Raw genomic sequence first — 26,272 nt, forward strand, 5'->3', positions numbered from 1 at the left:
ACAAACAATGGGAAACAAAGCATATGAAACGTAAGAAAACGTCACTAAGTGCTATAAAAACACACTTTCTGATAACAGAAGCATCTAATACTTTACGAGGTGCTTGAAAGCGCCTAGCTTTCGTACATCAACAGTTAAAATATTTCAGTATTTTCACTAGGTCAGCAACCAATTTCAATGTAGGTAAATAATATTATATTCCTAGATAATATAATTGTGAGTATGTAAGTATGATATATTTACAGTATTTCACCTTTACTGATATACCTACGTCCGATCTGCAAAATGATTATATTCCTTCGTGCTCTTTGACTCCTTTGAAAATCAGAAATTATTTATTTGGATTGATACAGTATGGGGATGTTACAATATATGTATAGTGTTACGCTTTTAGTATGAGGGTGCCGAAGGCGCCCGGCTTCGGATCGCATGCAACGCGCCACGCCCGTCAAGCGTGCATATTCATCATCATAATCATAAATTTAAATAAATATAAAATGTCAAATTAAATAATTGAAAAAATTACCCTAATAGGCATATCGCAATACAATTATTTAAGAACTAAATACTTATCACAAATTTTAATATTTGACCACGGTCGACATGAATTAAATATAATTGAGAGTTCAAGGTGCCTACAGGTAGTTCGTCTTGCGCTTGGTTGTATTAGTCTTGTTCGAGAAACTGAACACGGTGAAAAATAGAGATAATACTCCTAAAAATACGTGTGATACCTCATTAGATTCGTCATAATGCCTAGAAAAATGCATTCGAAGCGTGTAGTAGCACACACAAAATATCAAAAGTTATGTTATAAGCAAAAAAGGGGGAAAAAGTAGAGATCTTTAATTTCCCCAATATCTCAAAAAGTATTCATATTACGGTGCGAGATGGGTGGGGGGTGCTCGACCAAATGTCATAGAGGGCCCCAAGACAAAACAAACTGCATTTAAAAATTTTCAAAATGGCCGACTTTTATTTTTATTTTTTTCAAGTTGGTCCGAGCGCGCTGAGATTTGGCATGGCGAAAGATAAAGGCCTCTAGATACCTATGAAAAAAAAATGTTTTTGGAAAAAATCTAAGATGGCGGAAATAATGGTCATTTTAATTTTGTATGGCAACTTTTAAACGGTGCGAGATGGGTGGGGGGTGCTCGACCAAATGTCATAGAGGGCCCCAAGACAAAACAAACTGCATTTAAAAATGTTCAAACAGGCCGACTTTATTTTTTATTTTTTTTTCAAGTTGGTCCGAGCGCGCTGAGATTTGACATGCGGCGAGCTTGGGGGCCCAAGATTACCATGTGAAAAAATTTTTTTGGAAAAATCCAAAATGGCGGCGGACACGGGCCAGATTCAAATTTCCAAGTAGGTTAGGCGAGCCCGAAGGGCGAGCTTCAGGCTGGGAGGCCGAAGGCCGACCCCGCGGAGGGCCGTCAGGCCCGGAGCTTTATCTCGAATGTCCAAGCATGCTCCACCCCCAGTAATTTTGGGCGAGGCCGAAGGCCGAGCTGCGGGAATGACGAACAAAGCAAAATCCTATACAAAAAGTGTGTTAAGCGAGCCCGAAGGGCGAGCTTCAGGCAGGGAGGCCAAAGGCCGACCCCAGTGGATGGCCGAAGGCCCGGAGCCTCCACCCCGACTCCCGAAACGCGAGGCCGAAGGCCGAGCTGCGTGAATGCAGTTCCTCCAAACGTCCTACAAAGTCAACTTTCTTGATAAGCGGAGCCGGCGGGCCGAAGGCCCGACGGCGAAGCGTCAAGGCTCGCGAAGGCCGAAGGCCGAGCTCCGCGTTGGGCCGAAGGCCCGAAGCGTCACACGTGAGGAGGAAGTTGGAGCTGAAACACGACCCAATAGGAAAAGTTACGATTTCCCAAGCACGCGAGGCCGAAGGCCGAGCTGCGGGAATGAAGTTCTCGCATGCGGATCTTTTCTTTCTATCAAAAGTACAACTTTATTTATTTCTCCCTTTGGAAAACAAACTACTACACAACAATAACAACAGCAGGAATGGACTGCTACCAACAATGTGGGTTAGGTTAGGTTAGAACTGCGACCCTCACAGGAACAGACTGCTACCAGAAAAGTGGGTTAGGTTAGGTTAGAAATGCGACCCTCACAGAAACGGACTGCTACCAGAAAAGTGGGTTAGGTTAGGTTAGAACTGCGACCCTCACAGGAACGGACTGCTACCAGAAAAGTGGGTTAGGTTAGGTTAGAACTGAAAACCCCACAGAAACGGACTGCTACCAGAAAAGTGGGTTAGGTTAAATAGGTTAGAACCGCGACCCTCACAGAAACGGACTGCTACCAGAAAAGTGGGTTAGGTTAGGTTAGAACTGCGACCCTCACATAACCGGACTGCTACCGAGCTACAGGAATGAAGTGCTCGCACGCGGATCTGTTTGTCCTAGCAAAAGTACAACTTTGTTTCTTTTTCCCATTGGAAAACAAGCTACTACGCAATTACAACAGTACAAACAACAGCAAAAACAACACGTCAACAACAGCACCAACAGCAAATAACACGCGCCCTCGGGCCCCACGCACAGGGCAAAATCTAGTTAATATTATTAAAGAGGAAGATATTTCCAATACAACATTATATACTTGCAGGACTGTATCTCCATTATTTATACTTTTTATTCAACGCTGAACACAGTCCTCCACGCCTCATTTTCGGCGTGAAAAAGCGATTACGTAACATTAAATATATGTAATTTTAAAGGTATTAAATATTCATTGAAAATTAAAAAAAAAATATGGTGTATTTAAAACATGTCAACAAATGTACTACTTGTAGAAATTTATCTTAAAGTTATTTAGGCAATTGTTAATTAACAAAATTTTCTCAAACTTCCTTCTTTATTGAAAACGAAAAAAAAATTATAAATAACTATCGTAAAATTTTGTCGCTCTTCTCATATAAATGCTTAATAAGATCACATTATAAAAAATTTAATACGTTTTAAGACGCTATTTTGGGTTTTACACATTATTACGCGATCAAGATCATAAAAAAAAAAATAGTAAACTTTACTAAATCAGATTATTTGTGAAGGGTGCGGAATACGGGGTGTGATTACAGGGAGTTCAAAATAAGGCGGGTATAAGACAAGTTTTTTTAATATTTTGTGTTATTCAGTCAGTTACGTGGTCTTTCACTATCGGCCTCATCTGAGAATTCAAAGTCGCTCAACGAGCTATGGAGAGGGCTATGCTCGGAGTTTCTCTGCGTGATCAAATCAGAAATGAGGAGATCCGTAGACGAACTAAAGTCACCGACATATACTGTGTGCATATTTATTTGCGTTATTTGACATCTGTCACTCACAACAGCAATACAACGTAAAATGTCTCGCACATCGAAATCACAAAGGAAAACAATTGCACTACGAACGTTTACGTTCTACGTCTTTTTTTTAATTTTAGGGCTAGCCGGACACCACCTTTATGAATCGGTAGTCGTCTAAGTAAATCGATATGAATTTTTCTTTTAATAAAAATAAGGAAAAGGTGGATAATCAACTGTAAATATGGATATATTTATCGTCACCTAACAGACAACAAATTTGACACAGAAATAACATAAATAAACATTAAAATAGATCCCCAGTTAGTTTAGATTTTGACGATGGGTGCGACCTACTCGGTCGGTGTATTAAATGCCTTGCGCGAAAACCATATAATTCTAGCTTTATTTAAATCGCAAATAAAAATTCATTATACGTCACAATTCGATACCTCAGTCTACGTGCCATCCAATCGTAATCGCTTGCTGTGACTATCGATTTGGGTTAGTTACATCTCTATACAGGATGTCCAGTAATTAATGGACAACCTTCTAACCATCGACAGGGCAGCTTAGGCTGGACCAGAAAATGCACTTATAGGTCTAGTAAAAGTTTCGTGGTTTTCGAGATAATCGCACTTTTGTCTTTTTTACTAGTTAACACCATACTTCACTTTAAACACCATCTAGGCCATATCTTTATTTGTAGAAATGTAAATAGCATGTGTGATACCATTTTAGAATCAGTATTAGATAAACTATTTTTAAGAAAGTTGGCCACTCTGTTCTCCACACATTTTTTTTTTTCACCACAAGCGACCAGACTTGTTGAAAATGTTATATATATATATATATATATATATATATATGGGCAGGCCACATTGCGCGCAGAGAAGATGGCCGATGGTGTCGAAAAGTGCTCGAGTGGAGACCACGGACTAGCAAGCGCAGCGTAGGACGTCCACCCACAAGATGGACAGACGACCTTGTTAAGGCCGTCGGAAGACGCTGGATGCGGGCGCTTCCGACCGGTATGGAGGTCCAAGGGGAAGGCCTATGTTCAGCAGTGGACGTCTTATGGCTGAGATGATGATGATGAGTCAGTTACAACTTAATTAAAAATATATATATATAATGTACTTAATAAAATGTAGGTACCATCGGTGCGCGAGTTTGTCTCGCACTTAATTGAATTATTTTCTTGAAAACATTGTTTCGTTAAAATTGTGTGATCATTAAAGTAGGTATAAAGTCGATAGGTATTGTAAACAATAATTTATTAAGTTAGGCAACAAAAGTATTGGAAATTGTGATAATGAGACCCACCAAAACATTTTCATGTAAAATGTTGCCAAGACGAAACCATAAGGCTTGCACTGACAAAAAGTTATCAGAAATTTACTTTGAAACTGTTTTTTTTTGTTTTTAGAGCTTATAAATAAGTACTACTGATCAGTAACAACGTTTTAATTTCACGGCAGCGTTATTGAGTTAAAGGAATCTGTAAAGTAAAATTATTGATTAAGGTTAATAACCTTTATAAATAGAACCCTTAATTGACCGTCTCCTTTAAAATTGTTACTTTCCTTTAGGTACTTTAACTCGAACACGCTGCCATGAAATTAAAACGTTCTTTACTGATCAATAATAAGTACACATGTCTATATAAAAATAATAATTCTACATGAAATTATCAGAAATACGTAATGCAAAAAATACATACGTACATATACAATAAAAACTCTAAAACGTGACCATTTCCCGGTCTAGTTAAAATACTGCCATCATAAGATCATTATACTGTGACCCGTCTGCTATGTTTACCGTGCGCGGCGCGCGCTCACGATCTCGGCGAGCGGGTCGCGGGACGCGCGGGCGGGGCTTCACGGTTTGCCGCGCACCTCACCCCCTCAGATTCGTTGATGAGTCGAATCATATCGCCTTAATGCCTAATTATGTACAGTTACATACACTGCTTTATCTACACACATATTATAAACTTTCTATGATATATTCACTAACCTCATATTACCTACAGCCGACATTGGGGCACTTTCCTCTCTGGCGGAACTCGCGGATATGAGCTGGCGTCTCCGAAATATCTTTATCGCACATTTTACACGAAACTTTTGTTATAGTTACATTAAAAACAACAAAACAAATTATTTTTTACTTACAAATTAATTAAAATATAAACTGTACGTCAAATGGCGGCAAAAATAAACTTTTTTCACGCATGTACGCATCCGTAGTTATTTTTTAATTCAGAGACAAACTAGAGTCGGGGTCGATTACCATATCGTCCGATACCAACTTACATGCGGGATTTGTCAATATTGTATGCAATTGTCATTTGATTTCGAATAAAACGTCATCTCGACTGATATTAGAATAGGGGTCAAATCAAATTGCTTTTTTTATTCAGAGATGTTCGAAATTTAAAATGCATTACCAAATCGATTTTGATATAGTAATGAAGCTATTACCACATTTTCACAGATAAGAAATTTGCTGTAACAAAACAGTTTATCGTAATGTGGGCCATTATTTACGGATTTTGAAGGCGTCATAGAGAGTTTATGATATGTGTGTAGATAAATTAATTAATAACTTTGTTTCTGATAACTCGCAAATCTTGTGACATCAAGAAAACACATTTTTATGATGCAGTTTCGAATAACAAGGTTAAATTACTTACACTATTTTTCTACAAAGGGTCATAATGGCCGCCATATCACGAGAGGTCATTATCGAGTTAACTTTTGCTTTCAATATTATCTGTCATTGTTCCCATTGTCAAAAATAACGTCAAATTAGTGTAATTACGCTCAATTTACAAAACCAACAACCACAGAACAAACTACTGCAACATACACCAGTAACTAGACCTTACGGTAAACTAATATTAAACAAATACAAACAAAACGGAACTTTGTGTTGATTTCGATAGAGTTCAAAGTTGAAGTAATGTGGGATTGTTAGGGTAGTTTCACATGAGGTGCTACAATTGCGCGTTCTTTATGCGGTAATAACGCTAGTTAAGTGAGAATATGTCTAAATATGGACAAATGTGTTACCATGAACTTCTACGTGTAGGATCCACAAAAAAACCTTATTGAATTTAATGTGGGACTTGGTCGATTTGAGTAAGATTTTCCCATAATATTTATTAATTTAATGTCCACTCGACCTGGTGGCTCAGAATTTACCAGGTCGAATGATTTACCTCTATACCTCTGTCTTCCGGTATCAAGCTGTTAAAGCCCGCGATTAAGCAACACCTGTCAATGTGCAAGCAGCCTAAGAGGCGAAACTGATTGCAGCTACTATATGCGCGAGCGCAGACCGTGTCGCATTGTGCGCGCGTCCGGTGGTTAACTAGAGCCCGTGGAACGAATGGCGCGGGTTTTTGCAAATGACATTATGAGCTAAAGCTATGGTCATAAATAGATCATCCTTTGCCTGATATATCCCAATGCAGGAGGCAGGATACCAGAAGGCAGCAACCTTCCGATCTTTACTATGGTCATAAATAGATCATCCTTTGCCTGATATATCCCAATGCAGGAGGCAGGATACCAGAAGACAGAAACCTTCCGATCTTTACTTATAGCTTATAGGTATGCATTTTATTCTAGGTAATTGGAGCGAATTAAAATTATGCTTTTTATTTTATAAAATTTTGAATCTGGTGACAAGAAGGTTGATAGTATATTTGAAATACTTTACAGACTAACATACATATAAATTGCATAAACAAAGCTTACCACTATTTTAGAACGTCGTGGCTCCGTTGAATCGTCTGCTCTTGTGTCAGCAGTTTTCCATGGAATCTCGATAGTCCCCTGCAGCAGTCGCAGCACGCGCACCACAATAAAGAGTTGAAATACATGCACTGGCGCCATCGAAGCTGGAACACCATCAGCGTGTAACCGGTCTTCGGGTGTACATACTCGTACATAATCCACAATTATATACCTACTGGAACTAACTATGAAAGAGTAACAATACAAATTCGTAACACACAAAGCAAAACAGGTCACAGTTGTAATGATATACCATTAACAAGATACTCAGTTCCTTTTTTTGTCCATTTATAAGTAGGTAGGTTGGTCTGAATAGGATTATACGTAGGTACAATTGTCACATACAAGAAATATGATATTTTAAAGAACGATTATGTTACAATTGAATTGAGCCATAGGAAACTGACTTCAGTGTTTGAGACAGTCATATTATTGGGAAGTAATTTTCGAAGTAAGTATGGCATATTCTTCCGATGCCACTGTAGAGGTAGATCGCTTTTTAGAAGTCCACTTTCAGAGTACGCACGTCACATTAAAAGTGCCTTTATAGTTGCACCAAATCACTCGTCAGCGAAATTATCATCGAAATTTGCTACCTATTATGAAAATGTTGACAATTCTTTCTCAATGGCATGATACCTGCTGCCGCCATTTGACGGCATTTGTAATGTTGATTACTACGTTGATATGTATGTATGTCACTTTATTGCACATAAACAAGTTTACATTAAATGGACAAAACAAAGTAATAGTTATTTGTACAACAAGAGATCAAAGTTTGATATTTCTTCGAGTGCTTATTTTGAGTCCCGTGCAAGCGAAAGATTCTATAATAGATTCACTCGCTACGCTCGTGAATCTAATTTAGAATCTTGAGCGTAGTAAGGGACGCAAAAGCGCACGAGATGTAAATAACTTAAAAATAATATGGAAATAACGAACATAAACAGACACTTCAATCGACAACTTTTTTTTGTAAAAAAAAAACTTTGTAAGATACGGTCCGAATTGCGGATACGTACTATTTGTCACTATGTTAGAAATTCTTAAAAGTAAAATAATTAATTTTGCGTGATAATCTGTGTATTTTTGAGTTCATCATTTTAATTGTACAATAAAATACCTAAAATATAATATTTTATCAGTTTTTATCAAATCTTAAACTTTATTTTTATTAATTGATTATTAAGAATTCATACTCGTACGTGGTTTGGAACGATGCGGTCTGAAGTTTTCGGGGGTCTGTTATAAACCCTCAATATACCGTTGAATGTCGTTTTAACTTTTTTTTGTCTGTTTCTTTTTGCTAACAGTGTGAAAGGGACAGAGATAATAGAACCCAAGTATTTCGAACTTGTATTAGACCCCGCATGTCGAAATGACATTTGACTATAAAGGTTACTTGAATGAATTTTGTCTCACTCAGTGAGCAAAATGGCATTTTGCTCACTGTTTTTAAGAAGCAAAGTACCCTTGTTCGAGCTGCTGAGGTGAAAAAAAATTACAATTACTAAAGTGAACTTATCCCTGAAAGGGATCTCGTGTAGCTTTTTGAGAAAATGATAAAGGAACAAACACTAAAAGGTGAAAGGCAACTCAACTTGAACAATAGCGTAACATGCGTGTGTAACCTGCAGGCCTATTATGGATGGCTATATTCACGTGACAAAATATCCGTCACTTTTTAACAGAGCGCGATTGAAAGTGACGGATACCGTTTTATCACGCTGTCACGTAGACAAGAACAACCATCATATCTGTGCTGCCCTAAAGACGTTACATTTCTCTGGAACACCCTCTAATGGTGAATTAAATTACAGAATATAGGTAGTTATTTCTACGGGCTCTGTCATGCTTGTGTAATATACATTGTACAAAGCAAATGCAACCACATTTCTGCCCGTTACCGTTACCTTTACTAGGAAGACGAGGAACAACAAGGCTTGCTACTGAACTGAGCGCATTAATACCCAGGATGACAGCACTATAGTCAGAGTAAAACGAGAAGTACGCAAAACGCTAAAGGGCACGCGTCGAGTCGATGTACTTAGTACAACATTAAGGGGCTACCTGCGGTTTTCGTCGATTTTTGACAAGTTTTGAATCGTATCTCCTACTTTTGCACTATACATAGATTTATAAGACAAACGGTTATCGGTTCTTCAATCTTTTATATTCATTCCTGTCTACCGGGCCATTTTGAAAGAAATGAATACTTATTTTTTTGTTTTTTTTTGTAAACATAGTCTAATAAAACACTTTTTTCGTATCTAGATTGCAGTGAACGATCTTACATACGAAATCTATTTATTTGGGTTTCAATTTTAAAGTAATTAACACAAAAGTTATGGCCTGAAAACCAGTTTATTAGTCGAAAATTGTTCAACTTTGATTGATGCCAAATATCTCGAAGACAATGAACTTTGGGATTAGAAAACTAAGGGATTCAGATCGAAGGTCATTGGCGTGGGGGAGCCCCTTAAAGGCATAGCACAGATTGTATGTACCGTAAAACCACCCAACTATCCGAGTTCACACATCCGGACTACTACGGTTCACACATTCAATCATCACGCACCTACTTACTCGTAATTAAGTATAAGTATGTTTCCCAATCCTTTTTTTGGTGTTTTCTAAGTTTTTTCTACAATTTATGAAAATATTTTGCCTCAGAACTGCGACATTTAGTCACACCTCTGAACGACGATTTTCGAGTTACAGTTAGACCAAGCTAAGTTGGCAGTGATTTTGATAGCCCATACTGTGAAATAGTGTGAAAGTGTTATTTTAACGTCATAATTTCATAGAAGTTTGACGTATCAAAATCGCTGCTAACTTAGCTTGGTCTAACTCTAGTTTTGGACTGTAGTTGGGAGCTTTTGGCTATAATTGGGTGCTTTTGTGGTTTCGTGTTTTCGAGGTCGTTCTTGAGTTTGGGGTAAGTACTCCCATTGTAAAAGTTGTTAAGTAATGAGTACCTATCACCTACGTACGTTTTTCTCTCGTAGATTATACTTAAATACTTCACAATTTATGACTATCTACTGTTTGAAAGTTAAAATTCCTAATAATAACTCTTTGTTATAATGTGTTAAGTATATCTTTTAAACCGCAACCTTACTCTAGTTGCATATTGTTATTATTGTTTAAACTCACTTTAGTTTTACGAAAACGGGTTTTATGTAAAATCCCTTAGCTATCTGAGCCTTCGCTGAGGTCATCTTCCGAGGTCAGGCGACAGTCTCTAAAAGACAAAGCTAGTTAAATAACTTAATCAAACTTGAGGGTTTTTGGCTGCTTTTTTTTTGCAAACGTTTCAATCTAAATTAATTACTGGAGTTGTGTGTCCAGTTGGCCTATATGACTAGATTGGCCATATTTAATTACACAAACGGGTCTACGATATAATTTCATTGTTTTTACCTTAAATTCCGACGTTAACTCCCCACACGTCGCTGACGACGTTCCGACGTTCCGGCGTTTGTGTAATCAAATATGTGTACAAAACGCGAGAGTTTAAAGTGTTCGATTGACCATGTTTATTACACTGAAAGAAATGTTTCCAGAACAGCAACAAATTATTTTGTTACTACCTACACAAAAATTGAGACTTGCGAACTATGTGTTACCTACACCGGCCAACAGGTCGGTTTGTAACAACAACATTGGTTTTAGGATATTGATCAATAGTTATTTGTACGACAAGAGATCAAAGTTTGATATTTCTTCGAGTGCTTATTTTGAGTCCCGTGCAAGCGAAATATTCTATAATATAAACATTCGACAAATCGACATTGATATAAAATACCTAAAATATTGTGTTTTTATCAGTTTTTATCAAATCTTAAACTTTATTTTTATTAATTAATTATTAAGAATTCATACTCGTAAGTGGTTTGGAACGATGTGTTCTGACGTTTTTCAGGGGTCTATTATAAACCGTCAATATACCGTTGAATGTAGTTTGAACTTTTTTTGTCTATTTCTTTTTGCTAACAGTGTGAAAGAGACAGAGATAATAGAACGCAATTATTTCGAACTTGTATTAGACCCCGCATGTTGAAATGACATTTGACTATAAAGGTTACTTGAATGTCATTTTGTCTCATTCAGTGAGCAAAATCGCACTTTGCTTACTGTTTTTAAGAAGCAAAGTACCCTTGTTCGAGCTGCTTAGGTGAAAAAAATATTTCTTTATTACTCAAGTTCAGTTACTTATATGTTTGAATCGGCTTCTTTTGTATTACGTGCTTATAGTATAATTCTCATGATTTATATCATTGTATCAAAGATGCGTTAAGAAATAGGTAGAGGTAGTGTCAAATATTTAAGCATATACTCGATGATTTTTAATCGGTGATCAGGAGTAGAACAATACTTATATCTAGCCCAAATTAAACTTATTAGGCGAAGTCTCACGCAATTATTTCATTGTTTAATTATTTAAAAGTTAAAACATAATTAAAACTAATAACCACTAAATACATGGTTATCCTACATGAAGTAACTACGATACGTCAAGTGCCATCGATATGGCGGGAAATTTGACGGATCTATTATTACTCATAAATTATCAATTGCAATTAAGTTTGTAAAGAGGCTATAACTCATAGATACCGATTAGCAGAGTGACAAGGATTTTAGGATAAAACTGATCTCAAAATTATGATAATAAAAAGTTTGTTTCCATGTAATTACGACTTCAACGTATTCTACGTCAATTACTGAGTTAGAAAAAATGTACCTGATCACCGATTAAAAATCATCGTGTGTATTTTTTTATTTGTGGATGATGCTGTACTGCACCTACATTTAACATTCAATTAGCGCTATTATTACAGCTGATCAAATTTGAGGTTACAGACTTTACGACAGCTGGTCATTACCTATATGCAAAAACCAGCAAACATAAAAGATGGACCAAATCTTTATAATTTAATAGTACATCGCAAATAATGTAACACAAGATTATGAATACAATTACCATACAACACATTTCAATTATATGCCAAACAAAGTATTTAATTGACATATCGATATTATAGATATAACATCTACATCAGCCTATGTAAACAAATAATAAGCATGTTTTATGACAATAATGCCCAGATCTGACATTTGGCCATAACTGTCAACAGGCAATGGCAAAAAGTGCTCAGTTAATGCCATAAGTACATTAGTGCGCCGTAAAGGCACGGTTAAGTACAAAATTATCAGATGCTGTCGTCGAAGAATGTTATTATACTTATTATTTATGTTACAAATGTTACAATCCTGTTCTATTCATAGTTAGACGGCCTCCTAGCCCAGTCGGCAGTGACCCTGCCTACTAAGCAAGAGGTCGCGGATTTGAATCCTGGTGAGGGCATTTATGGGTCAAACAGATCACTGTGTTATGTCTTTCCTGTAGACATACACAAGAGTTAAGGGCTATAAAGGTTAATTTTCTTATTTAACCCTTATCCACGTGAAAAGGTCTTCCTTTTATTTACAGAACTATGATAAAATCATTACTTACATGCCCACAAGCTGTTAACTATTGCCCACAGGAGAGAAAAATGTACAATTCGCGCGAACACGCTAGTTTTCTCTCCTGTGGGCAATAGTTAACAGCTTGTGGGCATGTAAGTAATGATTTTATCATAGTTCTGTAAATAAAAGGAGGACCTTTTCACGTGGATAAGGGTTAAATAAGAAAATTAACCTTTATAGCCCTTAACTCTTGTGTATGTCTACAGGAAAGACATAACACAGTGATCTGTTTGACCCTTATTTGTGTTTATCACAAATATTTGCTGCTGAGTTATGGATGTTTTCTATGTATTAACGAGGATACAGGGTTGCTAAAAAATAACTGCATTCCCGTTGCCGAGGGAGGTTTAGGGATTATACTGAGCAACTTTTACTATGGGACCAACCCCGAAATCGCGAAAATAATATTTAGCTGTTTCATACATTTTGGCTGGTCCATTTTCTATGGGAGGGTCCCATAGTAAAAGTTGCTCAGTATAATCCCAAAACCTGCCTGGCAACGGGAATGCAGTTATTTTTTTGCCATCGTGTATATGTATATATAACTACATATTATATATAATTATCGTCGTCTAGTACCCACAACACAAGCCTTATTGAGGTTCCTAGGCGACTATTAATGTCAATCTGTGTAAAATTGTCCTATATAATCAAAAAGCGGCCGCTATGAAACTCAAAAAAGTGGTCACGCGTTTTTTCATTTGTAGCCTGCTTCTTTCGAACTCATGAAATGTTCATATAGAGTCAGACCAAGAGAAGCCTGCAACAATTTTGATAGCACACGCAGTGCAAGTGTTATTTTAAAAGTCAAACTTCTATGAAATTATGACGTATAAATAACACTTGCACTGCGTGTACTATCAAAATCGATGCAGACTTTTCTTGGTCTGACTTTAAATGATGGCTTCCCCTTTTCACGCTTCTCTGTCATTCTTGACTCGTGACTGCCAGAGAAATTTCCATATTAAACGCCCTACTTATTATTAATGATTATTATATATTACCATTATCACAGTATTTGTCACTACTCGATACACTATCTGTTCGGCTGTATACTAATAGTCTGTAATCGTGTAAGTAATGTCTCCATCGTGGTACAGCCAGAACTGATTTAATAAAACGCCTCCATGCCTCACGAGATAAACTATCTACTTTCATGTTGTTTAATAGACATTCTGATATGGAAATGTATTTGTACGTGACATGCCTTATTTGTGGTTTTTCTTTCGTCGATATTTTCCATTTTAGGGTTCCGTAGTCAAAAAGAAACGACTAGAAAAAAATCAGTCTATAGAAAACATAGGACAATGACAATAATCAATATGTTTTGAATTAAAATATATATTTCGTGGGATTCCGATCGATAAATATCGGGACATATAATACGAATCAACGAAGTTAACCGCTATCATGTACCTACCTACTTCCAGAGCTATATTTGGTAATGAAAAGTATAATAATTAATATGAACCTACTTATTAAATTCAGTTTTAGTTTTTAACTCTAGTTTTTATTTCATTTTTATTCAATAGTTTTGAAAATTGGAACCAAAGGTCATACGTGAGATTAACCGTATGATTAGTTAAAGTCGATTTCAAATTAATTGTTTGCATACATAGTGCTGACATAGTGCTGACATCTGCCGGCGTATTATGGATGACTTTATACATCTTTATCCACGTGATAAAATAACTGTCACTTTTAACACCGTGGGATAGAAAGGGACGGACACCGTTTTATCACGCTGTCACGTAGACAAGAACGACCATCATATCCGTACTGTTGTCGCTGGTTTTGACAAAGTTAATTGACTAATCTATTTATAGTCACAATGTTCCGAATGTCCAGAGGCGTTAAACGTCAATAAATTACTTTGCCAATATAAAGTTGTCCATTTATTTCCAACGCTTTTAAGGTTTTTAATTTAGTTTTAAATTGATCGTAAAACTCAAATGTGAAGCGGGCGTGTGTCCATTACAAGGTCCCACGTTATCATCTCTAGTCAGTCCGACACGGTAAATATCGGAATCAGGGGGCCTACCGCGAAAACCGATATTCGCAAATTGCGGGGATCTTTCTCTTTTACTCTCATTAAGACGTAATTAGAGTGACGGAGAAAAATGCCCGCAATTGACGAACTCCAATTTTCGCGGTTATAGCCCAGGGGGGCTAGCCAAGATGACAATCGTATATAGATAGAGTAATATAGACGAAAGACAAACGTAAAGAAAAAGTGTATCGTGATGACGGACGCGGCTATTTCCTTAAATTGTTTAAGTTTCGACTGGTGTTTGCTTGACTAGGCCCCCAGTCGTATATTGGACCATACATCCCCTTAAAACTACTTGACCCTTCCCTTGTTTTATGGAATTTTGAATATTCTGAAATATAGATATTTTTTTAAAACTAGTCATTATTGCCTACGATTACTTTTGTAAAATAATTTATTGTTAATGGTTTTCGCGTTGTATTTAAATAAATGAATATCAATTTTGCCTTAAATAAATGTCCCTTTGTTCAAACAACAACGATTTGATACTAGTAATCTTTAAAAATTAAACTATCATCACCAAAAGCACCACTTTTACATTACACTTGTGGTGGAAGTCCGCACAGTGGTTTAATGGAAACAATTAATTGGCCAAAATCCCATCAGAAACAAACGACGTCATTACTTTATTGTAATGTATTTTTTGTTTATTTCATCTTTAATTTCGGTGCAGTCTTCATTGCCGGTTTTTAATGAGTATGTTTTGAATAAAAATAAATATTTAATTATTTAGACTGCTTGTAATTCATAAATAAATATTTGATCGCGCGATCTTTTTAGGGTTCTATGCTTTTTTATTTTGGTTGGCGTAGGATATTTAAAATAAGGTTATGATGTTTACACAGCCTGATGTTATATACCTAATATTAATAAAACTTTATAATTTATGAGTTTTTAATTGTTTTTATTTTAATAGTTTTTTGTTGTATTCGATAATTTAGTTTGTCTTTTGAATCTTAAACTATGAGTAACCGAATGAAAAAACTACTAGAGTCTGATACAATATAAGAGTATATCTCCGTTATAAAAATGAAACACTAGGTAAAACTTTGCTATATTTATGTATATGTTATGGCAGGTAGTTACATTATTAATTATATAGCAAAATGTATGAAAAAGTCGACTTTCCAATAAAATGTATGCTGAATAGGCAGTCGACGAAGTGTGAATGATGGTGATCACTATTAATCTTGCATGTCTGTAAAGTAATTGCGCCGTTGACAGGGACAGGTGTTGCAATAACATATGCCGAGGCATGTCCGGAATTACGTAACTAATGTGATTTTTCTTAACAAAGTCTACTCTTTATTTCAAAAATACATTGCCCAATGATCTTTGGCAATTTCTTTTAGCATTCATTTAAGTTTTACTCCAGTCTCAGTTTGTTATTTGTTGTTTTTTATGTCAACAATTGTTTGTAAAATTGAACTAAAATTTTAACTTATCAAACAAAGCTCCGTTTTCAAAGCCAGATCGGTGAGCCTTTCTGTAAATTGAGATATATACAATCACGAGGCATTTTAGAAGAATATGAATCATTATACGAACATAAATAGAAATAAATAGAAATAGAAGCGCTGGTGGCGTAGCGGTAAGAGCGTGCGACTTTCATTCCGGAGGTCTCGGGTTCAAACCCCGGCTCGTACCAATGAGTTTTTCGGAACTTATGTACGAAATATCATTTGATATTTGCCAGTCGCTTTTCGGTGAAGGAAAACATCGTGAGGAAACCGGACTAATCCCAATAAGGCCTAGTTTCCCCTCTGGGTTGGAAGGTCAGATGGCAGTCGCTTTCGTAAAAACTAGTGCCTACGTCAAATCATGGGATTAGTTGTCAAGCGGACCCTAGGCTCCCATGAGCCGTGGCAAAATGCCGGGATAACGCGAGGAAGAAGAAGACGAACATAAATAGAAATAGTCCACATTTGCTGAAATTGTGAAATACATACGTATAGTCTGTATCTTTAGGTATGTAAACAAAAGTAAACAAACAATTTTTACATTTTCGGGTAGTTGTAAGATTTATTGGTTAACCAAATGCGTATGTATAGAGTTTCAACAATACGAGAGATGGCTGATCTATAGTCAGGTTACTCCACACTGGAAAGGAAAATTACACTAAACAGATGAGTATAGACGTTACGAGTACCAACTATCGTGACTTCACAGCTTTACTACATCACTCACACGCAATCGGAACCGACGGAAATTGACTGACAGCACTAATCATACACCCATTCCGTCGCTTACGTTAACTTTTGCGTTAAAGTTCACCCACTAAACAAATCTCCTTAATGAGAAAACGTTAACTTTTGCGTAAACGTCGAAGATGTTTACGGAATCGATGGGCGAGTAGGCGGGGCTGTTACGATCCAAATTCAAAATGATCTGCTGTCATAACTGAAACCACTGTTAAAACAATTTGAATCTTATTCGGAAGAGTTAAAGGCTTAAATTTGAGTGTGCAAGATAAAGATAAAGGTGATTTCACACTGTCTTTCAAGTTATAGTTCGTTGAAAGGATTGGCAGTAATGATTGGTTAGGCTGCATTAAGTTCGTTCCCAAATCAAGTAAAGCGTTGTTTAGTATGCCGTAAAAACCGATGTAACACGAAATTTTACGGACTTTGACGAAGATTAGATTGAACTATTCTAAGATATTCAAATTATGGCGGTTTTACGTGTCTTCGGTGGATTAAAGTAGTAAAAATAAAGGTTTAATTTTATAGGCACCGCTTAGATTAAATTAAAAACAGCTTTAAAGCTTAATGGGTTGTTTTATAACTTTAGTTTTATGGTCATAAAAGAAACGTTAGTTGAGCAAAAAACTTGTATCTATTTCTAAATTGCAAATGTTATTATAATGCTACAAACATGAATTTGCGTAGCCGTTTTCTTCCTATTTAATGAAATTAAATTGCAAAAAATATCCCCCATGATTGACAACATTCACTAAATTCTTTAAAAAAACGTGTACAATTATAATTGGCCCCAGTTTCGACATTCAGTGGCATAACAAAAAGCGTTCAAATAACAAACATCTTTACAATTCTAAGAACCTAAAAATGTTAACAAGATTTTTTCATATAAAAAATCATAATTGGCGCAGTGGGCGTACTAACTCTGCAAAAGGAATTATATTCAATGCACGCCTTGATGATACCTTTATTATATAAATAGAGATGGCATCGAGATAACGAGAAGAATAGTTACCAGATAATATTAAAAATGCGGATATTTTTGTTATAATTAAAATATAAATGTGAGATTTCTCCCGTGAGCCTTCCAGCTGTTTTGTATTGGTAAACCACATGTTTTTTGGTATATATTGGTACGTGTGTATACCTTCGTATAATTTTTTTTCAAAACTATACCAGTAAGTACGTACATGTTTAATAGGTAGTTAAAGTAGGTACAATTCGCAGTAAAAAATAAAAACACCGTACATAAAAAAACTAAATATAAAACGAAAACTCGAGCGTTACAACATTTTTTGGATATTGCGACCCATATAACAAATTACGAAATTTTGGAAAAAACTTATCAGCCCATGTCTCTGATATTATTAAAAAAAAACTATAATAATCCATATTTGCCTCTATCATACCGAAACTACACATTTTCTATTCAGCCCACGTCCTCGACAGGGCGTAGTTAGTTTTTGTTTGTTTTGTGTTATTGTAAATCGGTTTTTATGCCCACATCGCGGATTTATTGGGCGTAATTATAGGGTACCGCATAATGCTGTTCATCCTTTTAGATTGGGGTTCCGTTTCCGTTTTATTCAGCAGGATAATACGTCCGTTTTGTCTGTGGTTATATCTGACAAGTGAGCATCCCCGTATACCTACAGATTAGATACCTACCCAGTTTGATAGTTTTTAACAGACTTCATGTATTTCAATATATCACGTAAACAATTTTTTTTAGGTAATCTATAAATATGTTTTTTTTCTTACCATATCCGATTTTCTTTAAGCTGATTTGATTTTTAGCTTTTATTGAAGTGTTTCATAATGACGAGGCAATACAATATAAAGCGCAAAAAGTTTAAAGTTTAGGATTAATAACAAAACTATTCAAAACTTGGAAATAGTGGGTATAATATGAAAAAATTACACAAGTTCTTTTATAACCACTTCACAAATTAATCCATTACCTATCACCAATCTAATATTATACCTACCTAGGTATAATATTCACTCAGATTAAAAAAAAACCTGTTTTTATTTCACGGAACTCTTACTACATCCTACTTCTTATAAGTGCCCGGTTCTTTACATCAATCTCATGTCGATGCCTCAATAAGAATGACGTATAACTCGATAATTCGACGTTTATTATACGTTATTCATTACATTATTTCTTATAAGCTACCAATATGAATCTGCCATTATGCAATCATGATAACAAGCTGATAATTTTGCTAAAATGTGTTACGTGCTAAACGTAATAACGATAAAGTTATTTTTAAAACGAAGTAAAAAAGGGTGGGTACTTTGATAAAATTACATAGAAAGGATCTTAATTTCAAATCTGAGGCCAATTATCCTGAAAAGTAATACGAAGATAATTTTATGTTCGACATTAGGCAGAAAGTTCTCAAACATAGGTCGCATATACAGGGTGATTCAGGAGACGTGAGCAGGACTAACACTGCGCATTTAGTACATTATAAGCAACTGTTTCGTATCAGTATTTGTGAGGTTAACGGTAATATTCTAGTCGTGTTGAAAAAAAAAAGTTATTAATTTATTTACGACACGCATGGTCACCCTAAAATTAGAATACTAAACTACCGATATTCTGTGTCAAATTGAATGTCACCACTGTCATCACGGTCTGGTTACTTATGAAAACTCGTATCTCACTCAAGTTTGACAGTTTTTTTCTTTGTAATCAAAATGTCATTACGGCTAAAGAGGTTTTGTTTATTAATTAGATCTTGTAGGGTGACCATGATTGTAGAGAATTAAATTTGCCCTCACCAAAAAGTTAAAAAATAGGAAAAAGTGTGGTTGTTTCATCTAAATACGACGGTGATCGATCAATTATCAGTTACTGAGTGTGCAGGATTAATCCTGCTCACGTCTCATGAAGCACCCTGTATTTTTGTGGAACCATCTTATGAACGAATATACCTCAATGCATTTAGGAGCCATAGAGCACCAGAAACAACTCTTTGTCTTTTGAAGGATATGTTTTCATTTAAAAGTAAGCATTCTATCGTATTTGTATACTCTATAAACTTTTTTTTCAAGCATGTTATAGAGGCAACATGTCTTGTAGCCCTTCAAGGTATTGCGTATGTGCTTTCAAACTTACAATATAGTAATAATTCACTCACCGAACGCAAAGCAGGACGAAAAACAGTACAATCCACCAATCGAAGTTGCGCTGTGAGCTTCGTGCGCGTTGCCCACTGTGTTGCACACTGTGTTGCGCGGTGTGTCCGTCCGGCGCGCGAACCTCTCTGCCCGCCCGCACACATGCCAACATCGTTTCACATCCTAGTTATTTGCGATTTTATCCCACACACACTTTCATTTTAACATTGTTTCACTCTTTTGTCCGTGTTGTTGTTGCTTGGACCACTGTGTTGAATCACATTGTCGTTACGTCCAGGTAGTATCAATTCAGTATGATCCTGTAAAAATAAAATGGTGCTAGTTATACTAAAGAGTACACACATCCGCATATTTGCATGGTCATTTCATAATGTGTCTATTGCTGGCTACTACCAACCGCTTGAGTGGAATAAGTCATAGGAGCATGATAAGCATCTTGGTGAATTATAATATAGGCTAGCACTCATTAATAATATTTATAAAAATTGAGTCTTATCTTTCATTCCACTTTTGAAAAGCGGCTTCGTGTTATTATAGGTAAGTAGGTATAAATGCTGTCCGACGATGATCAATAATTCGCCGTCATCATTTTTCGTAATTTTTGTAACTCAGATTTCATTGATATTATTTTCATTAATTGTCATTACAATTGCTCTAGTATACTATACCTGAACCAGACTTTATTGTACATTCTGGTACAATTAAGTACTTTATATGTTCACCAGACCGCTGCGAACTAATGTGACATTCATGCCATACCGCATTGTATGTCAAACAAAAAGAGGTACTTACATCGTTCAAAAGCATAAATATGTTATGACACGTTTTAGACACCGTTTTATAGTCCTATGAATTTACTAGACGATATAACATACTAGCTTTTGCCCGCGACTTCGTCTACGTGGAATCAGTAACAGCAGCTAGTGTAAGCATAGCGCCTGAATAAAGTGTATTAATTGAGCATAAGTTTCAATCAGTGATCAGGCAATTCATTAAATCTCTCAATTCCACCCCTCTTTTTCACCTCTTTAGGGATGATTCCCGACATAAAAACTACCCTATGTCCTTCCCCGTGACTCAAAATATCTCTATGCCAAATTTCAACTCAATCGGTTCAGCGGTTTAAGCGTGAAGAGGTAAGTAACAGACAGACAGACAGACACACTTTCGCAATTAAGTATGGATTTCATAATATATTATGTTTACTTAAATAAGTAAAGACTCAGACATGAGACAAATCAGTCTGTATATCTATTGAAATATATAAAACAGACGATACTGACAATGCACAGCATAAGCTTCTACGCGATTTTAGTCAGACAACAATGTGTACGCTCCTGAAAGCCATATTGTGCAAAAGTAGCACGCGTGTCGTGTCGCGTGAGGAAATTAGGCGTATTTATAGACTGCACAAACTATGTAGTGTTCAGTAATACTAGGTTTTACGGCCTAGGATTTAGGTGTTTCCTTGTTACAGTTGTACTATTGTGAATGAAATATTGTTTGTATATTGTCAGTAAGAATTATTATGTATCTATTGTCCTAACTATGTTAAGTATGTTTAGCATATCCTGTGAAAAGTCGCGCGTTCGCGAACATTCTCCATCTCTCGTTTTATCAAAGTAATCTTCACTCGATTAACGTTCACCACTGCACCATTAATATTAAGTACTGCACTTGCAATTAGTTAATTTAATTTAGTAGGTATTATTTCTATTTTATATTTTTACGTATGTTTGAAAATAAAATAAATTGAAATTTAACCTTTAAGGTGCTATGTGCTATATGGGATAAATCTTGTTAATAGATGATGTTCTTTCAATTTGCCGCTAATACAAGGTGCACTTTTAAATAGCATAATATGAATGGACTTTAAAACGTGGTTGTACCTATGTATTTATCAGTTACTGACATAGAAAAGGACCAGAAAATATCAAAATAAGTACTTGTACAATTCCCAAGTTGGAACCGTTGACTCCACTGCGTTGTTTATACAAATTAACTTGACATTAACAATCTTAATAGCATTCTCATGTACCATTAAAGAAACAAACGAATACACATACCTACCAACTCTATAAGGTGATAGACATCTTGTCCAGATAAGAATACATGGAAAGCTTTTTGAAAATAATGTAAAATATATGATCTGGTTCTTAAAGACATGATTTTGGAAGTGTTTATTTATTTAACCTTTATTGCACAATACAAGTCCGCATAATATATTAAATATCTCTTTAAACACACATTCTTGCGGGATGGACGAATGACGTTAAGAGCCAACGGGAGTGGTCATTTCTCCATACAAACGTACTCCTCGTTTTCCTCCGTGGTTTTTGAAGCTAGAGCAATGATTTTTTCAACACAGATTAATATTGTCAATATCTGTGTCGGACCGTTTTGCTTTTTTTGATATTTATGTTTTTTAAGGCGCTAGAGCCCTTCAAAAATGGCCAAAATGGCCTAATTGACTATGCCGCAATGAGAGGCGTGGCATTCAAAACTGATATCAATAAGCCAAAAAAGCAAAACGGTCCGACACAGATAATTTCTTAATCATTTAGATTTCCAAATTTGGTTACGATTGGTTAAGTTTTGGAGGAGGAAACAGAGGAGTACGAAACCTCGATTTTTCAGATTTTTACGCAGGATTTTTCGCCTTGTCCTTATCGCACTACTTTTAGGTGCCGCTTCCGTTAGCGAGACGGGTACATTTACCTAAAATATTTAAAACTCAGCTCCTGTTTCGTCTTAAATAACTCATAGAGGTGGTGGTGGTTAACTGGTTATGAACATATGTGGTGGCAGTGACACCCCTAGAGTTTTAAGCGCAACACATAGTACGGACAGCGGTTTGGTTTTGTGATAAAAAAATTATGCAGCCTAACGAAAGCAAGCGATTCATCAATTCAATTTAAATTAAAAATTTGCGGTGCTGATAAGTACGCCCATGCTACGATATTTCCTAACATCTTAATATTCAAGTTAATATTCAAGTCATTAACTTAATACCTATATTTACGTAGTTAACTTAACAAACTGTCTAACAACATAACTACCGAAATGCCTGAGGCAATAGCGGAAAATGTGGAATATAAATGGGTAGTTATAAACCATAAATAATGGTAAATGTAAACACTTGTGGTATAAATTTGTGGTAATATGGTAAACGGATCGTAGCTAAAGACGGATTTAGATTGATCCATTGAATAAAAAATAATTTGGGCATAGATTATTTAAGTAATAGGCAAATAAGTCTTTGCCAGGAGTTTCATTTTCTGTACAAGCTTTTAGTGCTGACCGTACTGGGGGTCTAGCCAAGGTGACAATCGTTGATAGAAAACGCCAATAGAAACTTAAATAATGTACGGAAATAGTCGCGTGATTTTTCGCAGCATCTGTCTCTCAATAAGTATTTAAGTAATTAGGTACATGTTTACTTTTCGATATAAGATTGTCAATTTGCCATGTCGGCTGGCCTCTTGTTCCATAGACGTCATCTACTACTCACACGCGGATCCAATTAGTATGAAATGATCCTGATCTATGTCCGGATCCAAAAGTTTATAAGTACCATTCGAAAATTTAATACAAACTACTGAATTAGCTCATTTAAAGATTGCTTTACCTATAATATTTGCGCGTTTAAAGACCTTGCAAATCTTGTTGTTACTAGTCTAAAATATGAAATACAGTATTTTGTTATTTACGTGTCTTTGTTAAGACAAAACAATTGCCTGGGCACATAGCTGGCCGCTCTGGTAACATTCACCTGTTATTCCATAGCCGATAACTAAACAGGTTTACGATTTAAGTACAACAAATCCACTGTCTTGGCTCAGTAATGGATCACTGCGCGATGTGAGAAGATTGGATGTGACTTGCCATTTGCAATGTAGGTCCTTGGCCCATACATTATTTGCATCCAGTCTACATCTCATCTACTATGGCAAGATGACAGTGACAAGTGATTTTAAGTGCGTCCAGATTTGACAAATCGCCGCTTACAAACCTGTTTAAGTATATTTAAGTTGTAGGTACCAAAAATGGTTGTGTTACAATTGGGAATTTTTATATTAATTCTGCTCAGAATCACGAACTTTTTTTACTGAGAAAAAAGTGTCCCCACAATTTTTGGTCCGCTTGGTTACGGTTTTCAATACAACCTTCTATGAACGTAGGTAACAAAAGGACAAAAATTTTTTATGAAGTTTTGGGGACTTTTTTTTCTCGTATAATATAAAAGTTCCAAAATCTAAAATGCAAGTTGGGGGAACAACTTGAAATAGAAATGCCCACCTACATGGAAAATGCGACGAAATTTTATTTCAAGCAGTGTAAATTTGGCCAGTTCACAAATATAGCCAAATTTATATTTATTAGTGTTATAAAATACTCGTAAATCAGTAGCAAGTGCACTTTGATTCCATTCCAACCCCATGTTTGAATTTTATAGGCAATAAGATCCAAAACAACAACGGTAACACTAATTCAGTGTGATTCGAACAAAACCAAGCAAGGTCTGTCTTGAAAATGCATGTGAAAATGGACTTTCTATACCATTCAAGAAAGCTCAAAATCGAACGATAATGTGATATATAAAATTCTAATTATGGCTTGTAGTGCTTGTACTAACGCTTATTAAGCTTTAGTGTTTTCGATTACAACAACTACATAGAATGACAACTAATTTTATCAAAGAAATTGTCAGATACAGTGCCCGTGTCAAGGGTACAGCAGTACGAGTAGGTAATGCAGCTGCAGTTGCTATCCGAACGTCACCTTTAGCTGAGACGTACTGTATTAGCTGATTTTGCACTACATCAGCGTCATCAGCTATGTCATAATAGCTTCACGGCCGGCCGGCCTTTGACCGACAAGAAATTGTAGAAAATAAAAAATGGGCACCATCGTAGTGTCGACCCTTTCAAATCAATCTAAGAAAACGGGACAACACTACTATGTTGCCACTTTTGAATTTCTACAATTTCTTGTCGGTCTGTATTTCGCGGCGATGTGCGACGTCGATTAGAACAAGCAACTGAGACAACGCGCTTCGGAGTTATGGCTTGTAAAATAAATATATGTTAAGAGTTGTTGCAACACCCGTAATAAAATGAAGAAGTAATGGGAGTTCGCATTCCTCCCATACAAAACTACCTACATTTTCGATCCAATCTGGATACGTAAAACTCGCGAATACATTCGGGAATACCTCTAACAATTTCACTGATTAATTTTTGTTGGTTTAAATCAAAGGATGACTCACGCTAGACCGGGCCGGGCCCGGCCCGAGGCATCCGACATGACATTTTCTATGACGGCTGATCGGTGACCACGTGGTGCTTTCCATAGAAAAAGAAGCGCCGGAAGTTCCGGCCCGGTCTAGCATGAGTCATACTTTAATCTTGCTTTTAACCACACGAATGCATTGCATGTGTCCAGTTCACTAGGGTTGGTGTCTAAAACGAATCGACCGACATATCTGTCATTTTCTGTAAACGACCTGTGATTCTTAAATAAACATAAACTTATTTGATGGGAGTTATGGTCGACGGTTTATTTTTTGGAATTCTTCACAAGAAGTCCACTTTTCGGATTAGTGTTTTGTGTTACAAAAACGTATAAAGGCATCAAATGTCTGTAGGGGTATTCACCAACTCCATGGAAAACGGATCAACTCACGCGCAGTGTTCGGTTCAAGTACCCGTTTTCGATTATCGAGCTTCGAATCCGGTTAATTAATATCACGGCCCGCCCGCTAGCGTAAACATTGTTAAGGCTAAGTCTGTGTATATGTCTTCTTGTTAATTTATTAAACTAGAAGAAAATAATTCTTACTAAAGTACAAGATCACCCAGAACAGAGGCTTTGCGTTACACCAGAAACCTGTATCATGCAATTGATACAATTCCACTCAGACGTGAAAATAAAGACAGAATAACAGATTTTTGTTAGCATTGTATACCCCCTTATTCCTAAACCTTATATTCCTTATAATAACGACGGGCCTCCTCATCTTGAAACTTAAAAATTGTACATATATACCTATAAGATACTCTTACAAACATTTGGTTTGGAAGCTACAAAGAATCAAACTACACTTGCTCGTCTAGAGGTAGATAGATACCTAGTAGATCACGCCTTGCATTGCTCAGTAGAAATGTTTTACATATTATTACCCACAAACTGATATTTGTTTCATTATTAGTCGTATACGTACGTGAACGCGGAATTCAGTATT

At 36.1% G+C, this 26,272-nt stretch overlaps 1 protein-coding gene across 1 annotated transcript in view; it reads right to left on the bottom strand.

Annotated features, from left to right (window-relative positions):
• The window catches only part of LOC134802579 (protein Wnt-2), an 82,514-nt gene that overhangs the window by 41,337 nt on the left and 14,905 nt on the right, over positions 1-26,272 (bottom strand). The window contains exon 2 of the mRNA XM_063775219.1: positions 20,028-20,327. Coding sequence (XP_063631289.1) covers positions 20,028-20,179 — 152 coding nt within the window. The 5' untranslated portion in view covers positions 20,180-20,327. The remainder of the gene's footprint in view (positions 1-20,027; positions 20,328-26,272) is intronic.

The sequence above is a fragment of the Cydia splendana genome, chromosome 2 (assembly GCF_910591565.1).
Source record: "Cydia splendana chromosome 2, ilCydSple1.2, whole genome shotgun sequence".
Taxonomy (NCBI): domain Eukaryota; kingdom Metazoa; phylum Arthropoda; class Insecta; order Lepidoptera; family Tortricidae; genus Cydia; species Cydia splendana.